The sequence below is a fragment of the Schistocerca cancellata genome, chromosome 2 (genome assembly GCF_023864275.1).
Source record: "Schistocerca cancellata isolate TAMUIC-IGC-003103 chromosome 2, iqSchCanc2.1, whole genome shotgun sequence".
Classification (NCBI taxonomy): domain Eukaryota; kingdom Metazoa; phylum Arthropoda; class Insecta; order Orthoptera; family Acrididae; genus Schistocerca; species Schistocerca cancellata.
Window position 1 is genome coordinate 419551459 of NC_064627.1, and position 26003 is coordinate 419577461.

General features: G+C 39.6%; 1 protein-coding gene across 1 annotated transcript in view; it reads right to left on the bottom strand.

Annotated features, from left to right (window-relative positions):
- Positions 1–26003, bottom strand: part of LOC126161869 (protein CFAP210) — a 191061-nt gene that overhangs the window by 47862 nt on the left and 117196 nt on the right. The window contains exon 8 of the mRNA XM_049917995.1: positions 22919–23092. Within this exon, the coding sequence (XP_049773952.1) occupies positions 22919–23092 (174 nt within the window). The remainder of the gene's footprint in view (positions 1–22918; positions 23093–26003) is intronic.

A 26003-nucleotide genomic window follows, 5' to 3' on the forward strand; every position in this document is an offset into this window, starting at 1 on the left:
CCTCAGAACATGTCCTAGCAACCAATCCCTTTTTATAGTCAAGTTGTGCCACAAACTCCTCCTCTCCCCAATTCTATTCAATACCTCCTCATTAGTTATGTGATCTACCCATCTAATCTTCAGCATTCTTCTGTAGCACCACATTTCAAAAGCTTCTATTCTCTTCTTGTCTAAACTATTTATCGTCCACATTTCACTTCCAAACATGGCTACTCTCCATACAAATACTTTCATAAACGACTTCCTGACGCTTAAATCAATACTCGATGTTAACAAATTTATCTTCTTCAGAAACGCTTTCCTTGCCATTGCCAGTCTACATTTTATATCCTCTCTACTTTGACCATCAACAGTTATTTTGCTACCCAAATAGCAAAACTCCTTTACTACTTTAAGTGTCTCATTTCCTAATCTAATTCCCTCAGCATCCCCAGACTTAATTTGACTACATTCCATTATCCTTGTTTTGCTTTTGTTGATGTTCATCTTATAACCCTCCTTTCAAGACACTGTCCATTCCGTTCAACTGCTCTTCCAAGTCCTTTGCTGTCTCTGACAGAATTACAATGTCATCGACGAACCTCAAAGTTTTTATTTCTTCTCCATGGATTTTAATACCTACTCCAAACTTTTCTTTTGTTTCCTTTACTGCTTGCTCAATATACAGATTGAATAGCATTGGGGAGACGCTACAACCCTGTCTCACTCCCTCCCCAACCACTGCTTCCATTTCATGCCCCAAGATTCTTTTAACTGCCATCTGGTTTCTGTACAAATTGTAAATAGCCTTTCGCTCCCTGTATTTTACCCCTGCCATCTTCAGAATTTGAAAGAGAGTATTCCAGTCAACATTGTCAAAAGCTTTCTCTAAGTCTACAAATGCTAGAAACGTAGGTTTGCCTTTCCTTAATCTTTCTTCTAAGATAAGTCGTAGGGTTAGTATTGCCTCACGTGTTCCAACATTTCTACGGAATCCAAACTGATCTTCCCCGAGGTCGGCTTGTACCAGTTTTTCCATTCGTCTGTAAAGAATTCGCGTTAGTATTTTGCAGCTGTGACTTATTAAACTGATAGTTCGGTAATTTTCACATCTGTCAACACCTGCTTTCTTTGGGATTGGAATTATTATATTCTTCATTGCAGTGAATATAATTCTGTTCATTTATCCTTTGTTGCAGGATATGTCACAATGCTCCACTAACTCTCTCCCCTCAGTGATGTTATTCCCACATACACCATGGGAAAACATCTGGTTATAGTGTTTGGAAATGATAGGATAAAATATCGGTGAAAATTAAAGTTTAAGTCAGCCTGAAGGAATGCTCAGATAGCCTAATGGTTCAGCAAATGCTCACAACAAGCAGGAAATCTAGGTTCAACTCATAGTCTGACACAAATTTTAATTAGCCACAGTATGTTCTTTACATTGCCAATTCCATATTTCTAGCTGTTTTTACTACCTGTGTGGCCTCAGTTGCCTGAGACTGCTGCCATGTGTGTGTGAGTTGCATTTGTGTGAATATGTATGTGTGTGTTCATCATCTAATTTTGACGAAGGCCTTATTGGCTGAAAGCTATATTTGTGACAGTATTTTTGTTCTGCCTATCTGCGACTCAGAATCTCTACTATATGGTGAGCAACTTTCCTTTTCACAATATTGTTTTTACTACCAGCATTTCATATCATTGTACCTTCATTGATTTCATCCCCATCATTTCTTTCATTTCATTTCTGAAAATTTAACTTAATTCATACATTTTCACCAGACATGTTCTTTTTCATCATCTTCCTCCACCAAAGGCTCTTGTCATTTCTCCAGAAGTAAAATTTTATACAGAGCTAATCATCATTACTACACTTGAACACCTAAGAAAACAAAAACAAAAAAAGAAACAAAAGAAAGAACCAAGAAATTAGACAAATTGTGGGTCTTGATGTTAATCAGTTAGTTTATCCACCAAACAATCTAAATGATTTAGATGATACCATGTTCCAATAGTCTTTCTGTACAGAAAGTAAATGGTTTTTCTGTTCTTGACAGTTCCACTTCATAAGTAAAGTGTCAAATTATTCACTTTTTAAGCAATAAACATTAAATAATGTAAATGAATAGTGGAAAAGTTAGCTAGGTAATTGTGCCTGAACTCATAGTCTTATATCCAAAAATCAGGTGCTAACTAGGAAGCTTAATAATTTTATGCAATATAATAGAAAGCTACCAACAATGAATGTTCCGTAGCAACTGACTGAATGTTTATAGCGTACAAATTGTCATTATGACCAGTATTAACAAGATAAGTTATCTGTTGTAATTCCTCAAAAACCTTCTGGAGCTTTCATTTTATTCACCATTGACCACTTACAGCAGAATAGGTCTGGACATTGTATAATATGTATAATTAAGAATAATTTTTACATTGAAGTTCTTACAATTTAACCCTACTTCTTTCAGAAATATTCTTAAAAACTAATTTCAATAATGTTTATTTGAAATAGCTCTGCTATCTTGTATAATGGGTGTTTGAGTAACCAGTCATAAATCTGAACTTTTAACATATTTTAGGGCAACGACCAAGAAGATAGTGGAAATGTATTAAAAAGTTTTAAGCATGTTATTGTATGTGAGTTGGCAGATTTTGATATGGCAATGACCAAGAAGATAGTGGAAATTTATTAAATAGTTTTAAGCTTGTTATTGTATGTGAGTTGGCAGCTTTTGTGAGTCAATGTCTCTGTATATCAAAGTCCAGTTTGCTCCTCGTATTGTGAGATCTATATTCCCTCTGGTGTCAGACTCATTTAAGATACTTTTGACATGATGTCCTGTGTTCCTTAGGTTTAATTTTGCTCATTATTCTGAATACTTTTTTAAAAAATTTACAGTTACTCATTAGTGACTGCAGCTATCAGTTTCTACATGATATGTCACACTCTTGCTATTCTCTTTCAGACATGGCTAATGTGTTACTGCTGGCTGCCTCCTCTGAGAGGCTGTGAGTGTAGTTACGTAAGTGTTAATAAAATTTGTTGACTTTTGATGAAGTTAGTCTAGTGAGGAGAACACAACAAGTGCCCTAATCTGATTTCTCAGAAAATTTGCTCACTGGAAGATAAGTCAAAATAAGCAAACATGTGTCTCCACTTATCCATAGATATTATACCATTTCTGAGAAAACAACAGTCAAAGTTTTTGACATAATTTAGATATCTGTTAGCACATGAGTATCTCAGCTGAAAAGATGGCTCAGTGGCTAGCGTCACTGCCTCTCATTTCTGCACCCCAAGTTCAAAACCTGATTATTGTTTTTATTTCTTTCATTTTTTCATTTACCTACCCATGTCCATAGAATGTTATTACATGAAAGATTCTCATCACATTAGGGGATACAAGGGTGTTATATTAACTGTACAATTACAGCTTGGTTTCACACTAAGTGTGATACAGTTATTACATGATACATTTGTGCATAGTATTTTCAGGGGCTACAATCTTTTTAAATTCTCATATTCTTACATTTCAATCTTGTATTAATTCTTATATTTTATTCTTGTGTTTATTCTACAGGAACATTTGGTGCATTACCTCAGATGATACCAATTGTAGAAACATTCTAAACATAGAAATTCCGAACACCAAGAGCATCGTGTGAAGGTGGATTTGCCACAGTGACATTTCTTTGTATGAATCTCACTCAGGAAAGAAACGTTGTGAACATGCTGAAAATTTCAAGCATTGCCACAATTTCACAACAAACACTACATGATGGATCAATTTACTGAAAACTGGCTCTTGCAATTCATTATGAATCAGGATCCACTAGAAGAATTTTACCGAAAACAATTTCAAATAATTTTTGCATTCATTTATTGATTACTTTTTTAAAAAGTCATTCACCAGACATACATCTAATAGATGAATAAGGACAATATTATTTCAGTGTACACTGCTAAACATTCCTGAATGTTTTTTTATGGACATGGGCAGATAAATGAAAAACAAAAACAAAAATAATAATCAGGTCTCGAACATGGAATGGAAAAGTGTGAAACCACAATGCTAGCCAGTGGGCCACCCTTCAGCTGAACAATCTGCTCACTACAAGCCACATAAAGTACTAAAAAACTTTGACTGCCATTTCTCAGAAATGGTCAAGTGTCTAAGACAAGCCAAGACATGTGTTTGTTTATTTTTGACCCCTCTTGCAATGAATGAAGTTTCTAAAAAATCAGGTCAGGGCACTTGTTGTCTTCTCCTCAATTGTGCTAATGGCCTGCTCCCTCTCTACAATCCATCACCATGACCCAATCCAATACAGAAGTGGCCGTACACCCTGGATCTGGTTCAGTTTGTCAGAAGTGCTCATGTTGACTTTTTTGGTCATCAGAAGGTTCAATCATTATGAAGCATAACATTGCAGCTGCAGCTTACAATGTCATCACAGAGTGGGGTGAGTGAGCAAACTGCTGATTCTACTTGTGTGTGATGAGGATATGGGTCTAGGTAGGAACTATATTGAAACTTGAAGGTTACATTAGTAAAATTATTGGAACAAGCTGACATGTTGCAGTTTTGTGGGAACTGCAGAAACAAATATTTGCAGCTAGTGATGGTGTTCTCAATGCAACCTGCTAGGCCACAGAGCACCTTGTGTAGAGTAAGTACCAGCAGAACATTTTATGTGCCATCGTTCCTGCCATACTGCTAGGCAGTGTACTATATCTAGGAGGTTAATGATGAAGCATAGAGTATAAGTTGTTGTATAGTAATTCTAAGTGAATGAGTTGGTGCAATTTGATACTGTGTTGTAACTTATTGTGTATTTGGTTTAAGGTTCCACAATTACAGAGTCCAGAACACCAGGACACAATGCAGTTTTTACTTAATGAAGCCAAGGCAGTTTTTACTTAATGAAGCAGAACTGAAAGAGGACAAAGGTGGATTGAGGTTACACATGCTCAGTTACCATCAGGCAGGCAGTCTGATCTTCAGGTAGCTCTACCTATTGCCAACCCAATTATCCCCTTTTCTGGAAAGTCAACTGAGGGCATAAGCTCTTTTATGAATGACCTGGAATCAATGGCAAAGTTGGGAGATTGATCATGTGATCAGTTGCTACAAAAAACGAAATTATGGCCAGTTGGGAAGGCAAAAGAATTTGTCAGATGTACAGAGAGGTTGAAGAATGTACTGGGGTTTAAGGAGTTAAAGGTAGGTCTGCTACAGACTGAGATTTTTACACAAGCAGTGAAGTAGTGTGATGAAGAGACACAGTGAGGCAATGGAAGCTTTCACAGACAAAACATGCAAGATTAATGTTCAAAGTTATGGATTTGGGGAGAATGATGAGGAAAATAAGATTATACTCCAACAAGCTGAACATAGGGCACCTGACATCTATCAGATGTAGTTGTCACCTGATATGTACAGACAGGTTCAGACGAGTACCCTGAAAGACCTGTGCCCTGCTGTCAGATTGGCTTCAGGTTCTGAAGAAACTGGTGTAGCAACAGGAGTTTGGGACAAGTGAGGAGTGTTGTCCACTTATGTAAAGTGTTACAGATGTGAACAATCATGGCATATCCAGAGGCATGTAGGCAGTTTCAATATGGTAAGAGTGGTGCAGTTGTAATTAGCTATAAGTACAACAAGCCCAGGAGACAGAACACAACTTTATTCCACAGAAGCATTAACAAGTTCAACACAGTATTTAATAACATTCAGCAAAAATCAATTATGTACACGAAGAGCTTTAGCAGTACTCACAGAGAATTGAGGCCGAGCATAGTTTAGTTAGCCTTAAACAGACTGGGACCCATGGCGGGCTCTGACAGTGATCCCTCTCTCTCTCTCTCTCTCTCTCTCTCTCTCTCTCTCTCTCTCTCTCTCTCTCTCACACACACACACACACACACATACGCACACGTGCACACACACACACACACACACACACACACACACACACACACACACACACACACACACATGTCTGAGGCACCCTCTGTAGATGACATAGCACTGCCGCATGCGTGGCCTTTTGAAAGTACGTGCACTCACTGCTTCATTCCACATCCATGTTGTCCTCCTCATCATCTGGGCTCTGGATAAGGTGGTGTGCTGCAACAGAACTGTACAGTCTGAAATGCTTCGGCCATGGATACATTCTGTGCTCACCTTCCTCTGTGAAACCAGATGGCAACACTGGCAATGTCAGAGCTGTTTACATGTCAACCTCAGATTTCAGTTCTGTTGACAGTGTTCATGGTGCTGATGAGACTGGCATCAGCAGTTGCTCTATAACAGGTGACAAGTCCGTGATGATGGTGTGAAAAGCAATAGAGGAACTGCTGGTTTGGGCACTGAGAACAGATGCCCTTGCCCACACAGAAGTGAAGAACTGGCAGCAGCAGTTGATGTGATGCCTCATGAGGATGGACTCAGAGGCAATGGTGTGACATCAGGAGGCACCCAGCCGTCAACACGAAGGTTCAGATTATCACCTTGAGCAGAGGCTGTCCTCCGCGTGGTTGTGACAGAGATGTTGCTCCCGTCACTTGGTGATGCTATCTGGAACCCATTTAGGCCGATGCCCGAAACCATGCACCCAGACAGCCACACCCGGCTGTAAGAAGCACGTCGGTTGCATGGGTTGGTGTCCACATGGAAGATGCAGGAGTTGTAGCAGTGTCCTTGGTTGGTGCCTGTGGAATAGCTCCACCAGGATCTTCTTGCCAAGTGCCATGAGACGGCACGAGGAGAGAAACCGATCTACGACAATGTTGGATGAAGAGTTGCCAGCATACTTTTTCATCTTACAAGTTAGTTTTGCACATTCGCACTAGGCATCAGCCTCACCATTAGATTGTGGATGGAATGGTGGAGCGAGGATGTGATGGAAGCATGGGTATCATAAAATGCTGCAAACTCTTGCAATGAAAATTATGGACCATTATTGGACACTAACATAATGAGCGAGCCTTCGAGTGAAAAAATTTTGGACAAGGCTGTGATGGTAGCAGTTGTGGATATGGATACACAATGAATAATATAAGAAAAATGAAAATGAGCATCAATAACCAAAAGCCAATAAGCATAAGAAAGGGGCCAGGGAACTCCAGATGTATACACCATTTGCATGTGACAGCATCAGCCAAGGAGACAAGGATGCCTAGGGAACCATTTGGTGAGTTACACACTGTGAACATCAGGCAGCGAGGTGGATAATATCACCATCCAAACCAGGCCAAAACACATGTCTCAGGCCAACACTTTTATGTGTGATACAACCCAATGATCTACAGGTAATAAACAGAGAACCTCCAAATGAAGCACTGAGGGGATCACTACCCAAGGGCTGTGTGATCCATGTCTAATAGCAGAACACCGTCCACAACAGAGAATTGATGACAAAAGATGTAATAATTAAGGAGAGGGTCAGACACACAAGAAGGTGGTGAATCTGGCCAACAATGTTGTATGAATGTTATGACTTCCACAAAACAGGATCATGATCTGCATGCTAGTTACAGGAAAACCATCAACCCTCTGCTGTATGTCAACATCAATGTGAAAACAAAGCAATTTCCCCTGATCAAATCCTGGTTTCAGACCAGCCAGCAAGCGGAGCAAAGAATTGGCATTTACATGTTGACTCATAGGGTGGAAATTAATCTCATAACTGTAACATGAAAGGAAAAGAGCCCATGTGACCAAGCAGATTTGGTACCATAGAGAAAAACAAGGAGTTTCTTCACATCACATAGAATGGCCAAAGCTTCCACTTCTATCTGAGAGTACCTAGTTTGAGCAGAAGCCAGTGTTTTTGAAGCATAATCAATAGGCTGCTCAGATCCATTGGGATATCTATGAGCCAGTACTGGGCCCAGCCCATACCATGAAGCATCCATCCCAGGAACTCTTACGGAACTCATCAGCTTAGTCTGGCACGAGTAATGAGTGAATGGGCAAATATCTCTTAGGAACAGTACAAATGTAGGTTGTGGACAGTTGGGAATGTTGGTCTCACAGGAAGTGTGAAAGGGGTAAGTCCCTGCAGTCACACTATCCTCTGTGCTCTCGGTGGCTCAGATGGATAGAGCGTCTGCCGTGTAAGCAGGAGATCCTGGATTCGAGTCCCAGTTGGGGAACACATTTTCAGCTGTCCCCATTGATGTAATAACAACACCTGTCAGCAGCTAAGGGTTTTGATTTAATTATCATTTCATTCTAGAAAAGCTGCACGGTCATCAATGGTATCTGTTCTTTTGGGAACAGATACCATCTTCATACTTATACCAAATTCGTAACTGGCAAAACATATACTATCAAAGGGAAACAAAGGTAGAGCCACCTGTGAAATGACACGTCATATACCAGGTGTTAAGTAAACACTGTTCGGCCTTTTACATCAGCATGATTACCACCCAGTTATCAGTCGGAATGAATGGGCATAAGCAGAGGGCATACACCAGCTACACTCACTATTATGTTGCAGAGCATGCTTCCCTCAGAAACCAGCTTCCCAGAACTCCAAGGGTGGGAAATAGTACTACAACATGTCCTTGGTTCTCGTCACACACCTGGCCTTAATTTGCAATAAATCCTTCCATCTCAGCATTTCTTCACAGTATCTACTCCTTTCTGCACTCCATTTTAGTTTTCTACATCTTTCTTTTTCTGACCTGTCTATTTTTCGCTGTCTTTCCTCCCACCTCCATTACGTACAATGCACTTAGCTTTTCACTGTTATTAACTTGTGCATGATGTTTTAGTAGTACTCCCTATCTTGCATATTACCCTGTCTTCCACCTTTAAGCTGTAAGGTTTTCAAATCTCATCCAATACAGTTCCCAACGTTCAGTCTTTCCTCCTCATCCCGTCCGGTATGTCGCCCATGACTTGAGGTTTCAGGTGACTTTTCCAAACTGTACCCCTTTTGCTAAACCTCTCCAGTCCTTTTTCTTCACCCCTCTTCCTTCTCTTTCAACTCTCCCACCAAAAGAAGGAGCCACTGGCTGTGAAAGCTTGCATAAGTTAAACCTTTTGGTGTGTGTGTTCCCTGGCACAGTTTGGTGAGTAGATTTTTTCAATACAGTTATTTACATAAGAAGTTGCATGTACTTGAATATGTCAAAATGCTATATAAACTCCATTCCAGTTAAAGTTATTATTGAGTTGGTTATACACTAGGTGATATAAGTCATGCGATAGCAATATCCACATATACAGATGGCAGTAGTATCGCATATACAGGGTGAGTCACCTAATATTACCACTGGATATATTTTGTAAACCACATCAAATACTGACGAATCGATTCCACAGACCGAACGTGAGGAGAGGGGCTAGTGTAATTGGTTAATACAAACCATAAAAAAATGCACGGAAGTATGTTTTTTAACACAAACCTACGTTTTTTTAAATGGAACCCCGTTAGTTTTGTAGCACATCTGAACATATAAACAAATACGTAATCAGAGCCATTTGTTGCATTGTAAAATGTTAATTACATCCGGAAATATTGTAACGTAAAGTTGATGCTTGAGTACCACTCCTCCGCTGTTCGATCATGTGTATCGGAGAGCACCAAATTACGTCGGGATCCAGAGGGAACGGTGATGGACCTTAGGTACAGAAAAGACTGGAATAGCACATTGCGTCCACATGCTAACACCATTTTATTGGTCTTTTTCACTGACGCACATGTACATTACCATGAGGGGTGAGGTACACGTACACACGTGGTTTCTGTTTTCAATTACGGAGTGGAATAGAGTGTGTCCTGACATGTCAGGTCAATAGATGTTCAATGTGGTGGCCATCATTTGCTGCACACAATTGCAATCTCTGGCGTAATGAATGTCGTACACACTGCAGTACATCTGGTGTAATGTCGCCGTAGGCTGCCACAATACGTTGTTTCATATCCTCTGGGGTTGTAGACACATCATGGTACACATTCTCCTTTAACGTACCCCACAGAAAGAAGTCCAGAGGTGTAAGATCAGGAGAATGGGTTGGCCAATTTATGCATCCTACACGTCCTATGAAACGCCCGTCAAACATCCTGTCAAGGGTCAGCCTAGTGTTAACTGCGGAATGTGCAGGTGCACCATCATGCTGATACCATATACGTCGACGCGTTTCCAGTGGGACATTTTCGAGCAACGTTGGCAGATAATTCTGTAGAAATGTGATGTATGTTGCAGCTGTTTGGGCCCCTGCAATGAAGTGAGGACCAATGAGGTGGTCGCCAATGATTCCGCACCATACATTTACAGTCCACGGTTGCTGTCGCTCTACCTGTCTGAGCCAGCGAGGATTGTCCACAGACCAGTAATGCATGTTCCGTAGATTCACTGCCCCATGGTTTGTGAAACCTGCTTCATCGGTAAAAAGGTGGAACTGCAACGCATTCTCTGTTAATGCCCATTGACAGAATTGCACTCAATGATTAAAGTCATCACCATGTAATTGCTGATGTAGCGACACATGAAACGGGTGAAAGCAGTGACGATGCAGTATGCGCATGACACTACTTTGACTCAGTCCACCGGCTCTTGCAATGTCCCGTGTACTCATGTGTGGGTTCATGGCAATAGCAGCTAACACACCAACTGCACCCGCTTCTCCTGTGATGGGCCTGTTACGGACACGTTTGCGTGCTACGACCATACCTGTTGCATACAGTTGGCGGTAGATGTTTTGCAATGTGCGGCACGTTGGATGCTCTCTGTCGGGGTACCGTTCTGCATACACCCTGCAGGCTTCAGCTGCATTTCATCGACACTCGCCATAGATGAGTACCATCTCCGCCTTTTCAGAGTTCGAATACACCATGGTCACAGTTCCTACAACACTACACTATCACAGATGTCTGGTAACATGGTGTACTACAGTTGGTCTGCGTGCGGAGACAAATGCAGAATAACAATAGCAGCAAGCGCTACATGCAGACACTGCGACAGCTAGACCAAACCACAACAGTGCACTACAGCCACACTCGTAAACACGGTCGTCATCGTAAACATGTCCCTGCAGATGCTGCTCGCCGACCGTGGCCCATGTTTCTTACAACATGCAACTGAACATCGGAGGTTTCAAGCGTCAACTTTCGGTTACAATATCTCCGGATGTAATTAACATTTTACAATGCAACAAACGGCACTGATTACGTATTCGTTTATATGTTTAGATGTGCTAACAAAACTAACGTGGTTCCATTAAAAAAAATGTAGGTTTGTGTTAAAAAACATACTTACGTGCATTTTTGTATGGTTTGTATTAAACAATTACAATAGCTCCTCTCCTCATGTTCGGTCTGTGGAATCGGTTCGTCAGTATTTGATGTGGTTTACGAAATATATCCAGCGGTAACGTTAGCTGACTCACCCTGTATAAGGTATAAAAGGGCAATGAATTGGCAGAGCTGTCATTTGTACTCAGGTGATTTTGAACAGATTTTGAACATAGAATGGAAGTTGGAGCTGGATGCATGGGACATTCAATATAAGAAATCATTAGGAAATTCAATATTCCAAGATCTGCAGTGTCAAGAGTGTGCCGAGAATACCAAATTTCACACATCACCACTTATCACAGACAAAGCAGGGGCCGACATATATCACAGTGCTAACAAATAAGCAATATTGCATTAAATAACCAAGGAAATCAGTGTGGCATGTACGATGAATTTATCCATTAGGACAGTGTGCTGAAATTTGGCGTTAATGGGCTATGGAAGCAGACAACCAACATGAGTGCCTTTGCTAACAGCACATCATCCTCTGCAACACCTCTCCTGGGCTTGTGACCATATCGGCTGGACCCTACACAACTGGAAAACTGTGTCCTGGTCAGATGAGTACTAATTTCAGTAGGTAAGAGCTGATGGCAGGGTCTGAGTGTGTTGCAGACTGCATGAAGCCATTGATCCAAGTTGTCAATAAGGAACTGTGGAAGCTCTAGGTGGCTCCAAAAATGGTGTGGGATGTGTTTACATGGGTTGGACTGGGTCCCCTGGTCCAACCAACCATTGACTGGAAATGGTTATGTTCAGCTATTTGGAGACCATTTGTAACCATTCATAAAAACTTCATTTTTTTGGATGACAATGTGCCATGTCACTGGACCACAATCATTTGTAATCGGTTTGAAGAACATTCTGAATGACTGAGTGAATGATTTGGTCACCCAGATTGCCCAACACGAATCCCATTGAACATTTATGTGACATAATCAGGAGGTCGATTCCTGCACGAAGTCCTGCATCAGCAACGCTTTTGCAATTAAGGACAACTGTAGAGGCAGCATGCCTCATTATTTCTGCAGGGGACTTCCAACAACCTGTTGAGTCCAGGCCACGTTGAGTTGTTGCAGTACATAGGGCAAAAGGATGTCCAGTGTGATATTAGGAGGTATCTCATGATTTTTGTCACCTCATTGTATTGGACATGCAGATTTCAATGATACAATTAGCTTCACTCCAAATCCCATTAATAAGAAAATGTGGTGAACTGAAATCAGGAGGCATCCCTCATTAATTGATAAAGCCACTAATTAAATTTCTGTATAATTTACCAAAATGTAAAATAATTTTGAAGACAGCAGCCATACTTGAAAGTGGGTTTTTGCCAACAAATAAGTATAGTACAAGTCTATATATTTTAATAATTTACTAATCTTCTACATATTCCATAATCCAAAAAACTGTTAAGATTCACAGTCCATTCAGAACAGGAAAATCTAACATTGCCACTTTTCAAATCATTATGTAGTTTCTGAAACCAGCACATATCTATACACCCGTCTTTAAGATTATATTAGTTTAGATTTACTTTCAGTCCAATTGATCCATAGTGAGGAGATCCTCCAGGATGTAGAATATGTCAGAAAAACAATAACACATGACAAATATCTACAACTCAAACAAATAAGCTAATGTACCATTCCACAGGTCCCAAGTGGAATGATCGTCATTTTTTTTTAATTAACACTATATGAAAGAATCATTTTACAAACACTAATGCACTGAATTTAAAATAAAAAAGTTTTTTATTTATAAGGTAATAAACATGTAATAGAACTACTATAATACTTATTTACAATGAACACATTACTGCACTGAAATGGCGCGTAAGTTAGATTGTACTTACACTCATACACACACACACACACACACACACACACACACACACACACACACACACACACACTTATTTACAATGAACACATTACTGCACTGAAATTGTGCAAATCAGTTGGTTCTACTGAGAAATTCATCAATGGAGTAGAAGGAGTTGGCCACCAATAAATCCTTTAGGCTTCTCTTAAACTGAATTTCATTGGTTATTAAGGTTTTTATGGTACAAGGATTAAATTGGGCTGACTTTAAATCCTTGTGAAGATTATTCTTATTTCTAGTATTTATTCCATGAATTGAGCTATTGGTTTGAAAAAGTGATATATTTTCAATGACAAATTTCATTAACGAATAAATATATTGGGAAGCAGTAATTAGTATCCCTAGGTCCCTAAACAGGCTTCTGCAGTATGTTCTTGATTTCACATCACATATAACTCTTGCTGCACGTTTTTGTGCCCAGAAAACTTTAGCTTGGCTTGATGAATTACCCCAAAAAATAATACCATGTGACATTATGGAATGAAAGTAAGCATAGTATGCCAGCTATTTCATTTTTAGCTCCCCTATGTGTGACACAATTCACATTGCAAACAGAGATTTGTTAACACGCTTCAGCAGTTCTGTGGTGTCCTCCTCCCAGTTGAATTTATTATCAAGCTGTAATCCCAAGAATTTAACACTGTCCACTTCTTCTATATGCTTGTAATCGTCTGTTAGGCATATACTCGTAGGATGCCCCTTACAAGTTCTGAACTGCATGTAGTGTGTTTTTTCAAAGTTTAGTGACAAAGAATAGGCTAGGAACCAGTGATTAATTTCTAAAAATATTTTATTAGCCGATCTTTCTAAAACTACACTTGATTTGCTATTTATTGCAATGTTTGTATCATCGGCAAACAAAACAAACTTGGCATCTGGTAATGTTACTGATGGAAGGTCATTGATATACAAAAGAAAAAGTAAGGGCCCTAAAATGGAACCTTGTGGGACCCCACATGTAATTAGGTCCCAGTTGGATGATGCCTGATAGCTTGATACATGTCTCTTTCCTAATAACATGCTTTGTTTCCTGCCAGAGATATAAGATTTGAACCATTTTGCAGTATTTCCTGTTACACCATAATATTCTAATTTACTTAAAGGATATACCTAAAAACAAAGATGATGTGACTTACCAAATGAAAGTGCTGGCAGGTCGACAGACAGACAAACGAACACAAACATACACACAAAATTCAAGCTTTCGCAACAAACTGTTGCCTCATCAGGAAAGAGGGAAGGAGAGGGAAAGACGAAAGGATGTGGGTTTTTTCCTGATGAGGCTACAGTTTGTTGCGAAAGCTTGAATTTTGTGTGTATGTTTGTGTTCATTGGTCTGTCTGTCGACCTGCCAGCACTTTCATTTGGTAAGTCACATCATCTTTGTTTTTAGGTATATTTTTCCTTTGTGGAATGTTTCCTTCTATTATAACCATATCATTACTTAAAGGATATTGTGATTTACTCAGTCAAATGCCTTTACAGATCACAAAATATACCAGTTGCTTGCAATTTTTTGCATAACAAATTAAGCACATTTTCACTGTAAGTGTAGATAGCCTTTTCAATATCGGAACCCTTTAGAAACCTGAACTGCGACTTCGACAGTATGTTATTTGAGATAAGATGGTTATAAAGCCAATTGTACATTACTTTTTCTACAATTTTTGAGAATGCTGGCAAAAGTGAAATTGGATGGAAATTTGATGATATTTCTTTATCTTCCTTCTTAAACAGTGGTTTAACTTCAGCATATTTCAACTATTCAGGAAATATTCCACTGATAAATGACTGGTTACATAGATAGCTTAATATGTAACTTAACTCAGATTCACATTCTTTAATTAACTTTGTTTATATTTCATCATACCCACTAGATATTTTTGATTTTAAAGATTTTATGATGGACATTATTTCTGCTGGGGTAGCGAGGGCCAAATTCATATTATGGAAGATACCTGAAATGTCTAGTCTGAGGTATTCCATAGCAGCATTTACAGAACCTGACAACCCCATCTTCTCAGTAACAATTATAAAATGTTTTTTAAAAAGTTCTGCAACACTATACACATCTGTCACCAATGTATAATTTACTCTTAATGCTATTTGTCCCTCTTCATGTCTGGTTCTACCTGTATCCTCCTTCACTATATCCCACACTGTCTTTATTTTGTTATCTGATATGACTATCTTTCCCTTGTAATATATTTGCTTTGATGTCCGTATTACACTCTTTAATATTTTGCAGTATTTCTTGTAATGTGCTATAGCATCAACATCAGAACTGTTTCAGATTGACAGATACAGTTTTCTTTTTCTTTTACAAGATACCCCTATTCCTTGAGTAATCCATGGCTCCTTTGTAGACTTTGCTCTAACCTTGGTTAGTTTTGGGGGAAAACAGTGTTCAGATAAGTTAAGCACTTTATTAGCAAAGTGTTATATTTTTCATTCATGCCATGAGCACTGTAAACATCAGTCAGTGAATGTCTCTGAGGAGTGTCCTAAAATAATCAATTTTTGGCTTACTGATTACCCTCTTGAGCTCAAATTTAACAATTTTATATCCTGTTCAGTAGTAACATTTAACAGAAGGAACTGCATGTCATGGTCTGAGAGGTCATGGACTATTGGTTTTGTAATATAATTTTGTTCATTGAACTTTTCTATAAAGATATTATGAATGGCTGTTTGTGAGCAATTGGCTACCCAAGTGGGGAACTTTACAGCAGGAATTAAGTTGAATGATGGTGTTACTAACTCAAATAAGTTCTTATTTGGAGATTCTTTATGCAGATCTACATGGAAATCACCAGCAATCACTATTTCTTTGTTTTTGGTTGTTAAATGGGCCAGTACAGCTTCAAGGTGGTTTATGAACAGATTAAAGTTACCCGCAGGTGCTTGATATACATTTTTAATATTATGAAGGATTTTTTGTGCTTCCATATGTTGTTCTAGGCAAAATTTATGAATTTCTGTGTTCTTAAATTTATGACAAATCCTGATGAACGTGGCAACTCCTTCTTTCTCCATTTCTGTTCTACAAAAGTGAGATGCTAACCTAAACCCTGTAACATTTAAAAGTTCTACACCAGTGGTCACATGATGTTCAGAGAGGCAGATTATGTCAGCTGGGTTTGAAGACTCTAATTCATCTATGCACATAATTTAGTCATTAATTTTATTTTTCAGTCCTTGAATATTTTGATGCAATAAAGATAGCTGACATTTCACATCGGCTGAGTTAAAATTGGGTAGAGTTGAAATATCTACTGACTGTTGAAAGTTCTTAACCTATAGTTGTTTATGCTGATGAAATAAGCTAAAATATGTGTTTTGGTTTCTTTCTCAAACTGAAGGTTTGTCTCAGTCCTAACCCCTCCTACCCTAAAAAAGGGTCTTTTCGGAACCCTATAACCACTGGTATTTTATCACTCATGAAATTGCCTCCCCCCTTTAACTTTCCTGCTATTTTCCCAGCCAGTTTACCATTCCCTTTCCTGTTGAGGTGAAGGCCATGCCTAGTATAATCCCACCTATTGAGAGAATCAACAGGAACCACACCAACATGTGACCCTGCATCCAACATAAGCAGCTGTTCCAACTCCAAATCAACTCTCTTGACAGAAGAGTTCAAATGAGGTCGGTCATGGCACCCAAGAACAGATACAAACTCAACACTAGTATGCTTCAATGCTGATGCAATCTTTGCCAGGTCACACTCTACACTGTACTCAGGATCTCTGTCAATACTATTCCCTGCCCCAATCACTATAACCATGGTGCCTTCCTTAGAGAAATCTTTGCAAAGTGATCCTAAATCTTCTGTCACCTGCTCCAGACCCACACTAGGTTTAAAAAAATTGGTGACCTGGTATTCTGATCCTAGTTCATCCTACAAAAGTTGGCCAACACCTCTTTCATGGGAACTACCTAACAACAACACTTTCTTTCTCTTTACTGATTTCCCTACATTCTTACTTTTCAATTTGCTGCTGAAAGTTAGTTGTGCTCTGTCTACACCTGCAACTGCTTGAGCCTCACCAGCTTCTAACTGAAGCAACAGGACAAATCTATTTTCCACATTCACCACGAACTTGTCAGACAAAGTTCTAGGCCTGTTCCTCCTGTTGCCTGTTGCCACTTCCCACCTCTCTTTACCCTTCTCCTTCCTTAACCTGTCAAGATCTCCCCTGGCCTTGTCTAACTCAGCTTGAAGGGCGGCAATCTTCCCCTCCCGTTCTAGTATCTTCCTATCCTACAAAACCACTGATGAGTCTCATTTACTTCCCCTATTCCCATGCCACTACAACCACCCACATGGAAAAAACTACAGCACCCGTCACGCCAAATCCCCGACCTAACAATTCTACGGCAAGTCAAGCACTTTTCACTCATGATAAACATAATAGTTTAAAAAGACTAAGTCAGTTAAATTACAGATAAACATGAAAATATGGTTCCACAAATTTGGCGTATATGCAACTGTGTGTAAACAAAAACAACAGTGCAAAGTTTCTGAAACAACAATTTAAACTTTATGCTACTTTCTGGAAATGTGAGTTAAATAATGAAGAGGTATGCTACAGTTAAATTGCTGGAGAGGGCAAAGAACAAATAAATGAAATTCTATAGATTTGCTGTGGCAAAACGTAAACAGAAAATACGACTGTATGATCTTTTCGCGATTTCTGCTATATTACGTAAAGAAAAATGAAACCTTTAATGGTACACTTAAAAGGCACACTAATACACTTATTTACCATGTAATCAGTACTAAACTATATGTTTTTATAATCTAAAATAACTTATCTTTACACGAACACCAAAACTTGTGCTAGTCGCCTTCCCAAATTGACAATGTGCATGTTGCTAACATCCCTATGTTGGTTTGAAGAAAAGTGTGGGCTTGGAGAGCAATTTCATAACACTTCTGTCTCAGTTTGTTATAAAAGTTGGTGCATAGTAAGCTTATGATTAACATTATGTAACAAGTTCAAATAAATTTTTGCATCCAATTAATATTCATGTAAGTGTTAAGGTTCCAAAAATTCTTCTCATTGGATTGTAATCAATTTTATTGACTTTATAAAATACTAAAGCAAATGAACTAATTTGTTGTGCTATATTACCATTGCGTTTTCATTCTCCACTTTATTGTTGAGCTATTATTGTGGACTGTGAAATATTATGTCTTGCGAGAATTGCGAGGAGTTGTTACAGTGTCATGAATGTGTCTAGTGGAGATGCGGAGGTCCTTGACTTCTACAAACTGTGTAATGCGAAATTGAATCAGGCTATCATAACAGTTAGAGTGCTTATAAAAGTGGAACAAGCCACTTAACAGTAACAACTGTGTAGTGTACATCATTTCGAGTATTGTGAAATTAAGCTTCTAGCTAAGTTCTGTGAAGCATCAAGACATGAGACTACAAGAATTGAGAATCCGAGGGCAATAGAGGCAAAAAGAAATGTCCCACCATTTGTGAATGAACATACCCGTTTTTGTGTGTTTCACTATTCACACTTAGCCATTGAGGTTGGGTACTCTGAGGAACTTTGTACAGGTTAGGACAGGAGAAATATGGTTAATATTAGAGAACAGTGATAGGTGAATGGTAATGGCACTGGAGGAACTCCAGCTCTGTCAAAGGGAAAGGGTTATAATGTGCTCAATGCATGTGATCCACACTCATACAGTCACATGTGAAGTTCAGCTGTACCTAAGCAAAACGAATGGCCAGTATTGTCTGTGTGACTTCCTGTGGCTTTAAAGTTACTTCCAGTGAGTGGTGATACACTGGATCTATCCTGTGTGTGACACCATAGTAATGGTAGCAAATTGCTATGAGCAGGATAGGCTCACAGGGTTGAAGAGACTGGAACTGCATGGCCACCACAAACCGTGTATGAATATCAGGGAATGGAAATGGATTGCACATTGTTGTGAATGTGGATATTGTAATATGAGTAGTGTTGAGATGTTGTGGAGCACTATTGCCCAGGGTACGGAGCTTGCGGTTAAGATTAAGCAATCATTGGATGGATTCTAAGGTGATGGTAACTGTAGCAAGTTGAGTTGAAGTGAGTTTATTGGAAGCTATAGTGGAAAACGTAGACTACTAGCTGTAAAGAAAGACTTGCGATAATGATGGAGTATAGTTGAATGTGGAGCTGAAAGGCTAAACCGGTAGAATGTAGTTCAAGCTGCCTAGTAATTAAGAATGAACAATTGTAAATATTGTACACTGCTATCCACATATGCTGAATTGTCTTGCAGATTGGTACAGGATATAGACCTAGGGGCTGAGTCTTCCAGAGGAGAGAGGTAATATAGCACCACCACTATTTTTGGGCATTAGCACAAAACTAGTAGTTCAGCTGCAACAGTTGATTGCAGCCGACATGCACTACGGTCTCAGCATGCAGGTTGCAGCAATAGGGCTGTTTAAAAATCACAAGACAAAGTAGGCCAAGCACTGCAATATTGTAATGCAGCAGTAAGACGGAGCTATCGAAGGACAAGCCAAGTCATTTCCACGCCGACAGGCCACGGGTTTCCTGCCCCAAACGTGACTCAAAAAAGTGCATCACCCCAAAAAGTAGGGTGGAAGCCAGTACAAATAACTACTAATTTTACAAGAGTGACAAGCAGTCTAGCAGCACCTACAGGGGCAAGAGGGCTATGCTAGGCAACTGAGCAACATGGGGCAGCATGAAGCCACCATGAGCTCAGGCCTCCACCACTGCATCATCTCTTAATGCCAAGTCCTCCTTTTTGGACATGGTGCTTCTCTGACAACTGACTGCCTCCTGTCCCACTCCCACAGCAGCCAGATTCCTGCCCTGGAGGACAGTGGAACCACACCTAGGTGGTACAGCCACCCACCCTTTTGTGCTGGTGCAGGCACCTAGCCACCATATGCCTTCACCTGGAGGACAGAGATCTACCACCAGAGGGTGAGTCCCCTGCTAGTAACTCATCAGTCCTCAGTGCTGCTAGCTTCATTCTCAACTGGCCTTCTTGTGCTATGTGTGGTGCACATCACTGTGTAATCTCCTGGAGTCAGCATTCCTGGGAATGTCACTGTTCGATGGTTATCAGCACTTTGTGACTATACCCCATCCTCACCACGTGCTAGAAGGGGGAGTGGCAGCCACCTCAGAATTATCCATGGATTAGGGTATAGAGATTCATGCAGGGAAATCTTTGTTCATCATAAATACCTCACAGTCTACTCACTGTATCTTTACAAATTAATTATATTTTTTGTGACACATCAAAACAAAGAAACAAAGTGCTCTGATATGCATGCCTATAATACAAGAAATAAAGACTGCTACTACAGACAATGCATTAGTGGTCAAATATGGTACAACAGATTACCGAGCTCTATAAGGTGCCACAAAGGGAACTTATTCAAAGTGAAACTGAAACATTTCTTGATTGACAAGTGTTAATACTCTTTAAGTGAATATTAATATTAAACTAAAATAAAATATATATATATATGTGTGTGTGTGAATATAATAGAGGGAAACATTCCACGTGGGAAAAATATATCTAAAAAGAAAGATGATGAGACTTACCAAACAAAAGCGCTGGCAGGTCGATAGACACACAAACAAACACAAACATACACACAAAATTCTAGCTTTTGCAACCAACGGTTGCCTCGTCAGGAAAGAGGGAAGGAGAGGGAAAGACAAAAGGATTTGGGTTTTAAGGGAGAGGGTAAGGAGTCATTCCAATCCCGGGAGCGGAAAGACTTACCTTAGGGGGAAAAGAGGACGGATATACACTCGCACACACACACATATCCATCCGCATATACACCCAAATCCTTTTGTCTTTCCCTCTCCTTCCCTCTTTCCTGACGAGGCAATATGCTTGGGACAACAGCACATTTTCAGGCGGACAAACTTTCGAAATTACAGTAGTTACAATTTTCAACAACAGATGGCGCTGCAAGCGATGTGAACGATATAGAAGACAACGCAGTCTGTGGGTGCGCCATTCTGTACGTCGTCTTTCTGCTGTAAGCGTGTGCTGTTCACAATGTGCACGTGTGCTGTAGACAACATGGTTTATTCCTTAGAACAGAGGATTTTTCTGGTGTTGGAATTCCACCGCCTAGAACACAGTGTTGTTGCAACAAGACGAAGTTTTCAACGGAGGTTTAATGTAACCAAAGGACTGAAAAGCGATACAATAAAGGATCTGTTTGAAAAATTTCAACGGACTGGGAACGTGACGGATGAACGTGCTGGAAAGGTAGGGCGACCGCGTACGGCAACCACAGAGGGCAACGCGCAGCTAGTGTAGCAGGTGATCCAACAGCGGCCTCAGGTTTCTGTTCGCCGTGTTGCAGCTGCGGTCCAAATGATGCCAACATCCACATATCGTCTCATGCGCCAGAGTTTACACCTCTATCCATACAAAATTCAAACGCGGCAACCCCTCAGCGCCGCTACCATTGCTGCACGAGAGACATTCGCTAACGATATAGTGCACAGGATTGATGATGGCGATATGCATGTGGGCAGCATTTGGTTTACTGACGAAGCTTATTTTTATCTGGACAGCTTCGTCAATAAACATAACTGGCGCATATGGGGAACCGAAAAGCCCCATGTTGCAGTCCCATCGTCCCTGCATCCTCAAAAAGTACTGGTCTGGGCCGCCATTTCTTCCAAAGGAATCATTGGCCCATTTTTCAGATCCGAAACGATTACTGCATCACGCTATCTGAACATTCTTCGTGAATTTGTGGCGGTACAAACTGCCTTAGATGACACTGCGAACACCTCGTGGTTTATGCAAGATGGTGCCCAGCCACATCGCACGGCCGAGTCTTTAATTTCCTGAATGAATATTTTGATGATCGTGTGATTGCTTTGGGCTATCCGAAACATACAGGAGGCGGCGTGGATTGGCCTCCCTATTCGCCAGACATGAACCTCTGTGACTTCTTTCTGTGGGGACACTTGAAAGACCAGGTGTACCGCCAGAATCCAGAAACAATTGAACAGCTGAAGCAGTACATCTCATCTGCATATGAAGCCATTCCGCCAGACACGTTGTCAAAGGTTTCGGGTAATTTCATTCAGAGACTACGCCATATTATTGCTACGCATGGTGGATATGTGGAAAATATCGTACTATAGAGTTTCCCAGACTGCAGCGCCATCTGTTGTTGAAAATTGTAACTACTGTAATTTCGAAAGTTTGTCTGCCTGAAAATGTACTGTTGTCCCAAGCATATTGCAACAAACGGTTTGGTGGGAGGGTGGGGGGGAGCACATTGGAAAGCGAATTTTACCTAGTGTTACTTATTATATTATAATTAAATAATGATAATAATTAAATAGTAATTTTTCACCAACTTCTTTACACCTGAAAATCCTTTCAATTGATTTTCGATCAAAATTAAGAAAGCACTTTGGTACCAGAAAATTTCCACTGTATCTAGTATAAGCCCAAACATTTGGAGGGGGTGGGCAGGGGGGAGCCCCCCCCCCCCCCCCCCCCCCCCGTCCCCCTTCTGCGTGCAGTCCTCCACACATCACGTCATTAACGATAACACAGTGCAGTAAAAAGGATCTCCAAAGTGCTGAATGTTTCTTTAATTACCCGAATAAGTCAAACTCTGGGAAAATTTTCAAATATTTTTATTTTCTCAACTAAATAAAATAATATTACTTTCATCTTCAGTCTATATTCTAATTTTACCTTCACAACTCTCTCCAGTGGTATCAGATTCCGTTTTTTTGCTCTTGATTCTTCAATGACATCTTTAGAATAAGTAAGGAATTCTTTGTCTTCAGCATTCCATTTTTCTTTAATTTTTCGTAAATTGTCTAGCTCTTCTTGCTTTTGCCTTTCCATTTCATTATTAAATTCCACCTGAAAGTAAGAAATACATGTAAAGACCATAGGTGATCTCCACCAGAAAAAGTAATGAAAAACTGGAAAACATTGAAACATTTTTAACAGAAAAGTAAAAAAGATATGTCCATTGCAAACTGAATAAATAGACTTTTGAGACCAATAACTGATTAAAACTATAAATGTTAAATATGTCAACCACAACAATGTAATCATTCTGTGTGTGGGAATAACCACTCCTAGAGCACATACGTGTTAGAGGCACACAGTAATCAAACAGTTAGTTCCATCTACATTTACATCTACATCTACATTTATACTCTGCAGACCACCATGACATGCATGGCAGAGGGTACATCCCATTGTACCAGTTATTAGGGTTTCTTCCCATTCCATTCATATATGGAGTGTGCAAAGAATGATTGACTGAATGCCTCTGTGCATGCAGTAATTATTCTAATCTTATACTCATGATCCCATCTGATCAAAACATAGATAATTTTTCCTAGAGTCATTATTTACAGCCAGTTCTTAAAACTTTGTTAACAGACTTCCTCAGGATAGTTTATGTCTATCTTGAAGGGTCGTCCTGTTCAGTTCCTTCACATCTCATAAAACTCTTCCACGGGTAAAAAAAAAAAAAAACTGTGGCCATTGATGCTACCCATCTCTGTATATGTTGAACACCTCCCATTTGCCCTATTTGGTACGGGTCCCACACACTTGAGCAATATTTCAGAAGTAGTTGCACAAGTGATTTGTAAGCAATCTCCTTTGTTGACTGATTGCACTTCCCCAGTATTCTACCAATAAACCAAAGTCTACCATCTGCTTTATCCACAAGTGAGCCTATGTGATCATTCCATTTTATATCCCTACTACAATGTGTTACACCCATGTATTTGTACGAGTTGGCCGATTCCAACAGTGAGTCATTGATATTATAGTCATAGGATACCATGTTTTTTTCATTTTGTGAAGAGCAGAATTTTACGTTTCTGAACATTTAAAGTAAGCTGCCAATCTTTGCACCACTTCAAAATCTTATCAAGATCTGACATAATATTTATGCAGCTCCTTTCATATAGCATTATAGATAACTGCATTATCTGCAAAAAGTCTGACGTTACCAATAATATTGTCTGCAAGGTTATTAATATACAACATGAACAACAAGGGTCTTAACACACGAGCCTGGAGCACACCTGAAGTTACTTCTACATCTCATGATGACTCTCCATCCAAGATAACATGCCAACTCTCCCAACCAAAAAAGTCATCAACCCCTACCTGACTGTCTTGATCCTGAGCTTTCAGTACGTCATGTGAGAAAGTGTGAGTTAGGTTTTGTATGATCGATGTTTCCAGAATCCATACTGGTTGGCATTGAAGAGATTGTTCTGTTCAAGATACCTCATTATGTTTGAGCTCAGAACATGTTATAAGATTCTATAACAAATCAATGTCAAGGATATTGGAGAATAGTTTTGTGGATCACTTCTACTAACCTTCTTATAGACAGGCTTGATCTGTTCTTTCTTCTGGGAATGGTGTTTTGTTTGCAGGGTCTATTTATTATATTTGGAAGCTGAGCTAATTCAGCCACAAATTCAGTAGACAAGGATTCCACTGGGCCCTGGAGCTTTGTTCAGTTTTAATTATTTCAGCTTTTTCTCAACACCACTAATACCAATACTTATTTCATTCATATTTTTAGTGGTACAAGGATTAAATTGGGGCATTTCTCTTTGGTTTTCCTTTGTCAAGGAACATTTGAAAATGGGTTTAAGCATTTCAGCTTTTGTTTTACTATGCTCAACTTCAGTTCTTGTCTCAATTGCTAGGGAATGGACACTAGCTTTGGTGCCACTAACAGCCTTTACATATGACCAAAAATTCTTTGGGTTTTGTGAAATATCATTTGGTAATAATCTGCCATAGTAGTCACTGAAGGCATCATGCATTGGTTTCTTGACAACCAAACAGTTCATTCAGCATCCCTCTATCTATAGTCCAATGCTTTGATTTGATTTGCATCTATTATGCAGTAGTCTCTGTTTCTGTAGAAGTTTCTTTACAGTGAGTGTATACCATGAGGTTCCCTCCCATTACGAACTGTTCTACTGGGCATGTATCTATCCAGTGCATGGTCAACTATTCTTTTAAATTTTATCCATAGTGCCCCTACATGTTCCTGTCCTGTGCTGAAGGTTTCAGTTTCCTCATTGAGATATGTTACTACTGATTCTTTTTCTAGGTTACTGAACATACATGTCTTTCTGTTTGTTATAGTTGTTCTTTGTACTTTGGTAATCATTGCTGCCACAACTGCATCATGGTTACTGATACAGTGTGTATACGTGGACAAGGAAAAAAAATTCCCGGATTTCCCGGTTAAAAATACGCTTTCTCCCGGATGAAGATACACTTTTTCCATGTTAACTGGCAGTATACTCTCATTCAGCAGTGTAAAACTCATCAATCCTTTGAATGTTTATGGTTTTATATACAGGAGTAGAATTTCCCGGCACTTTAGAAAACGAAACTCAGGGGGGAGAAACACGTTTTGAAAGACCTTTGATGTGCAGCAACATGTACGCTGCATATTTTCGTATTTCGAAGGTACAAATTCGAATTCACCAAACACTGCATGTTACTTTCCGAAGCATTGAAATAGAGATTGCGATGCACTTTTGTAAGCCCATCATAGCTAATGTCATGTGATCTCGCCAGCTGATGACAGCATAGGACACGTGATGTAGTCAGCAAATAGCAGGATCACTCTTAAGGAGCGCGAATACACAAATAATAAAAGTTAATGGTTTAAATTAATATACATAGCATTCACATATAATATTGGTCTCGAAGATTAATAAGCTGGAAGAGAAGCTAAGCTTCTACATATAATAAGCTGGAAGAGAAGCTAAGC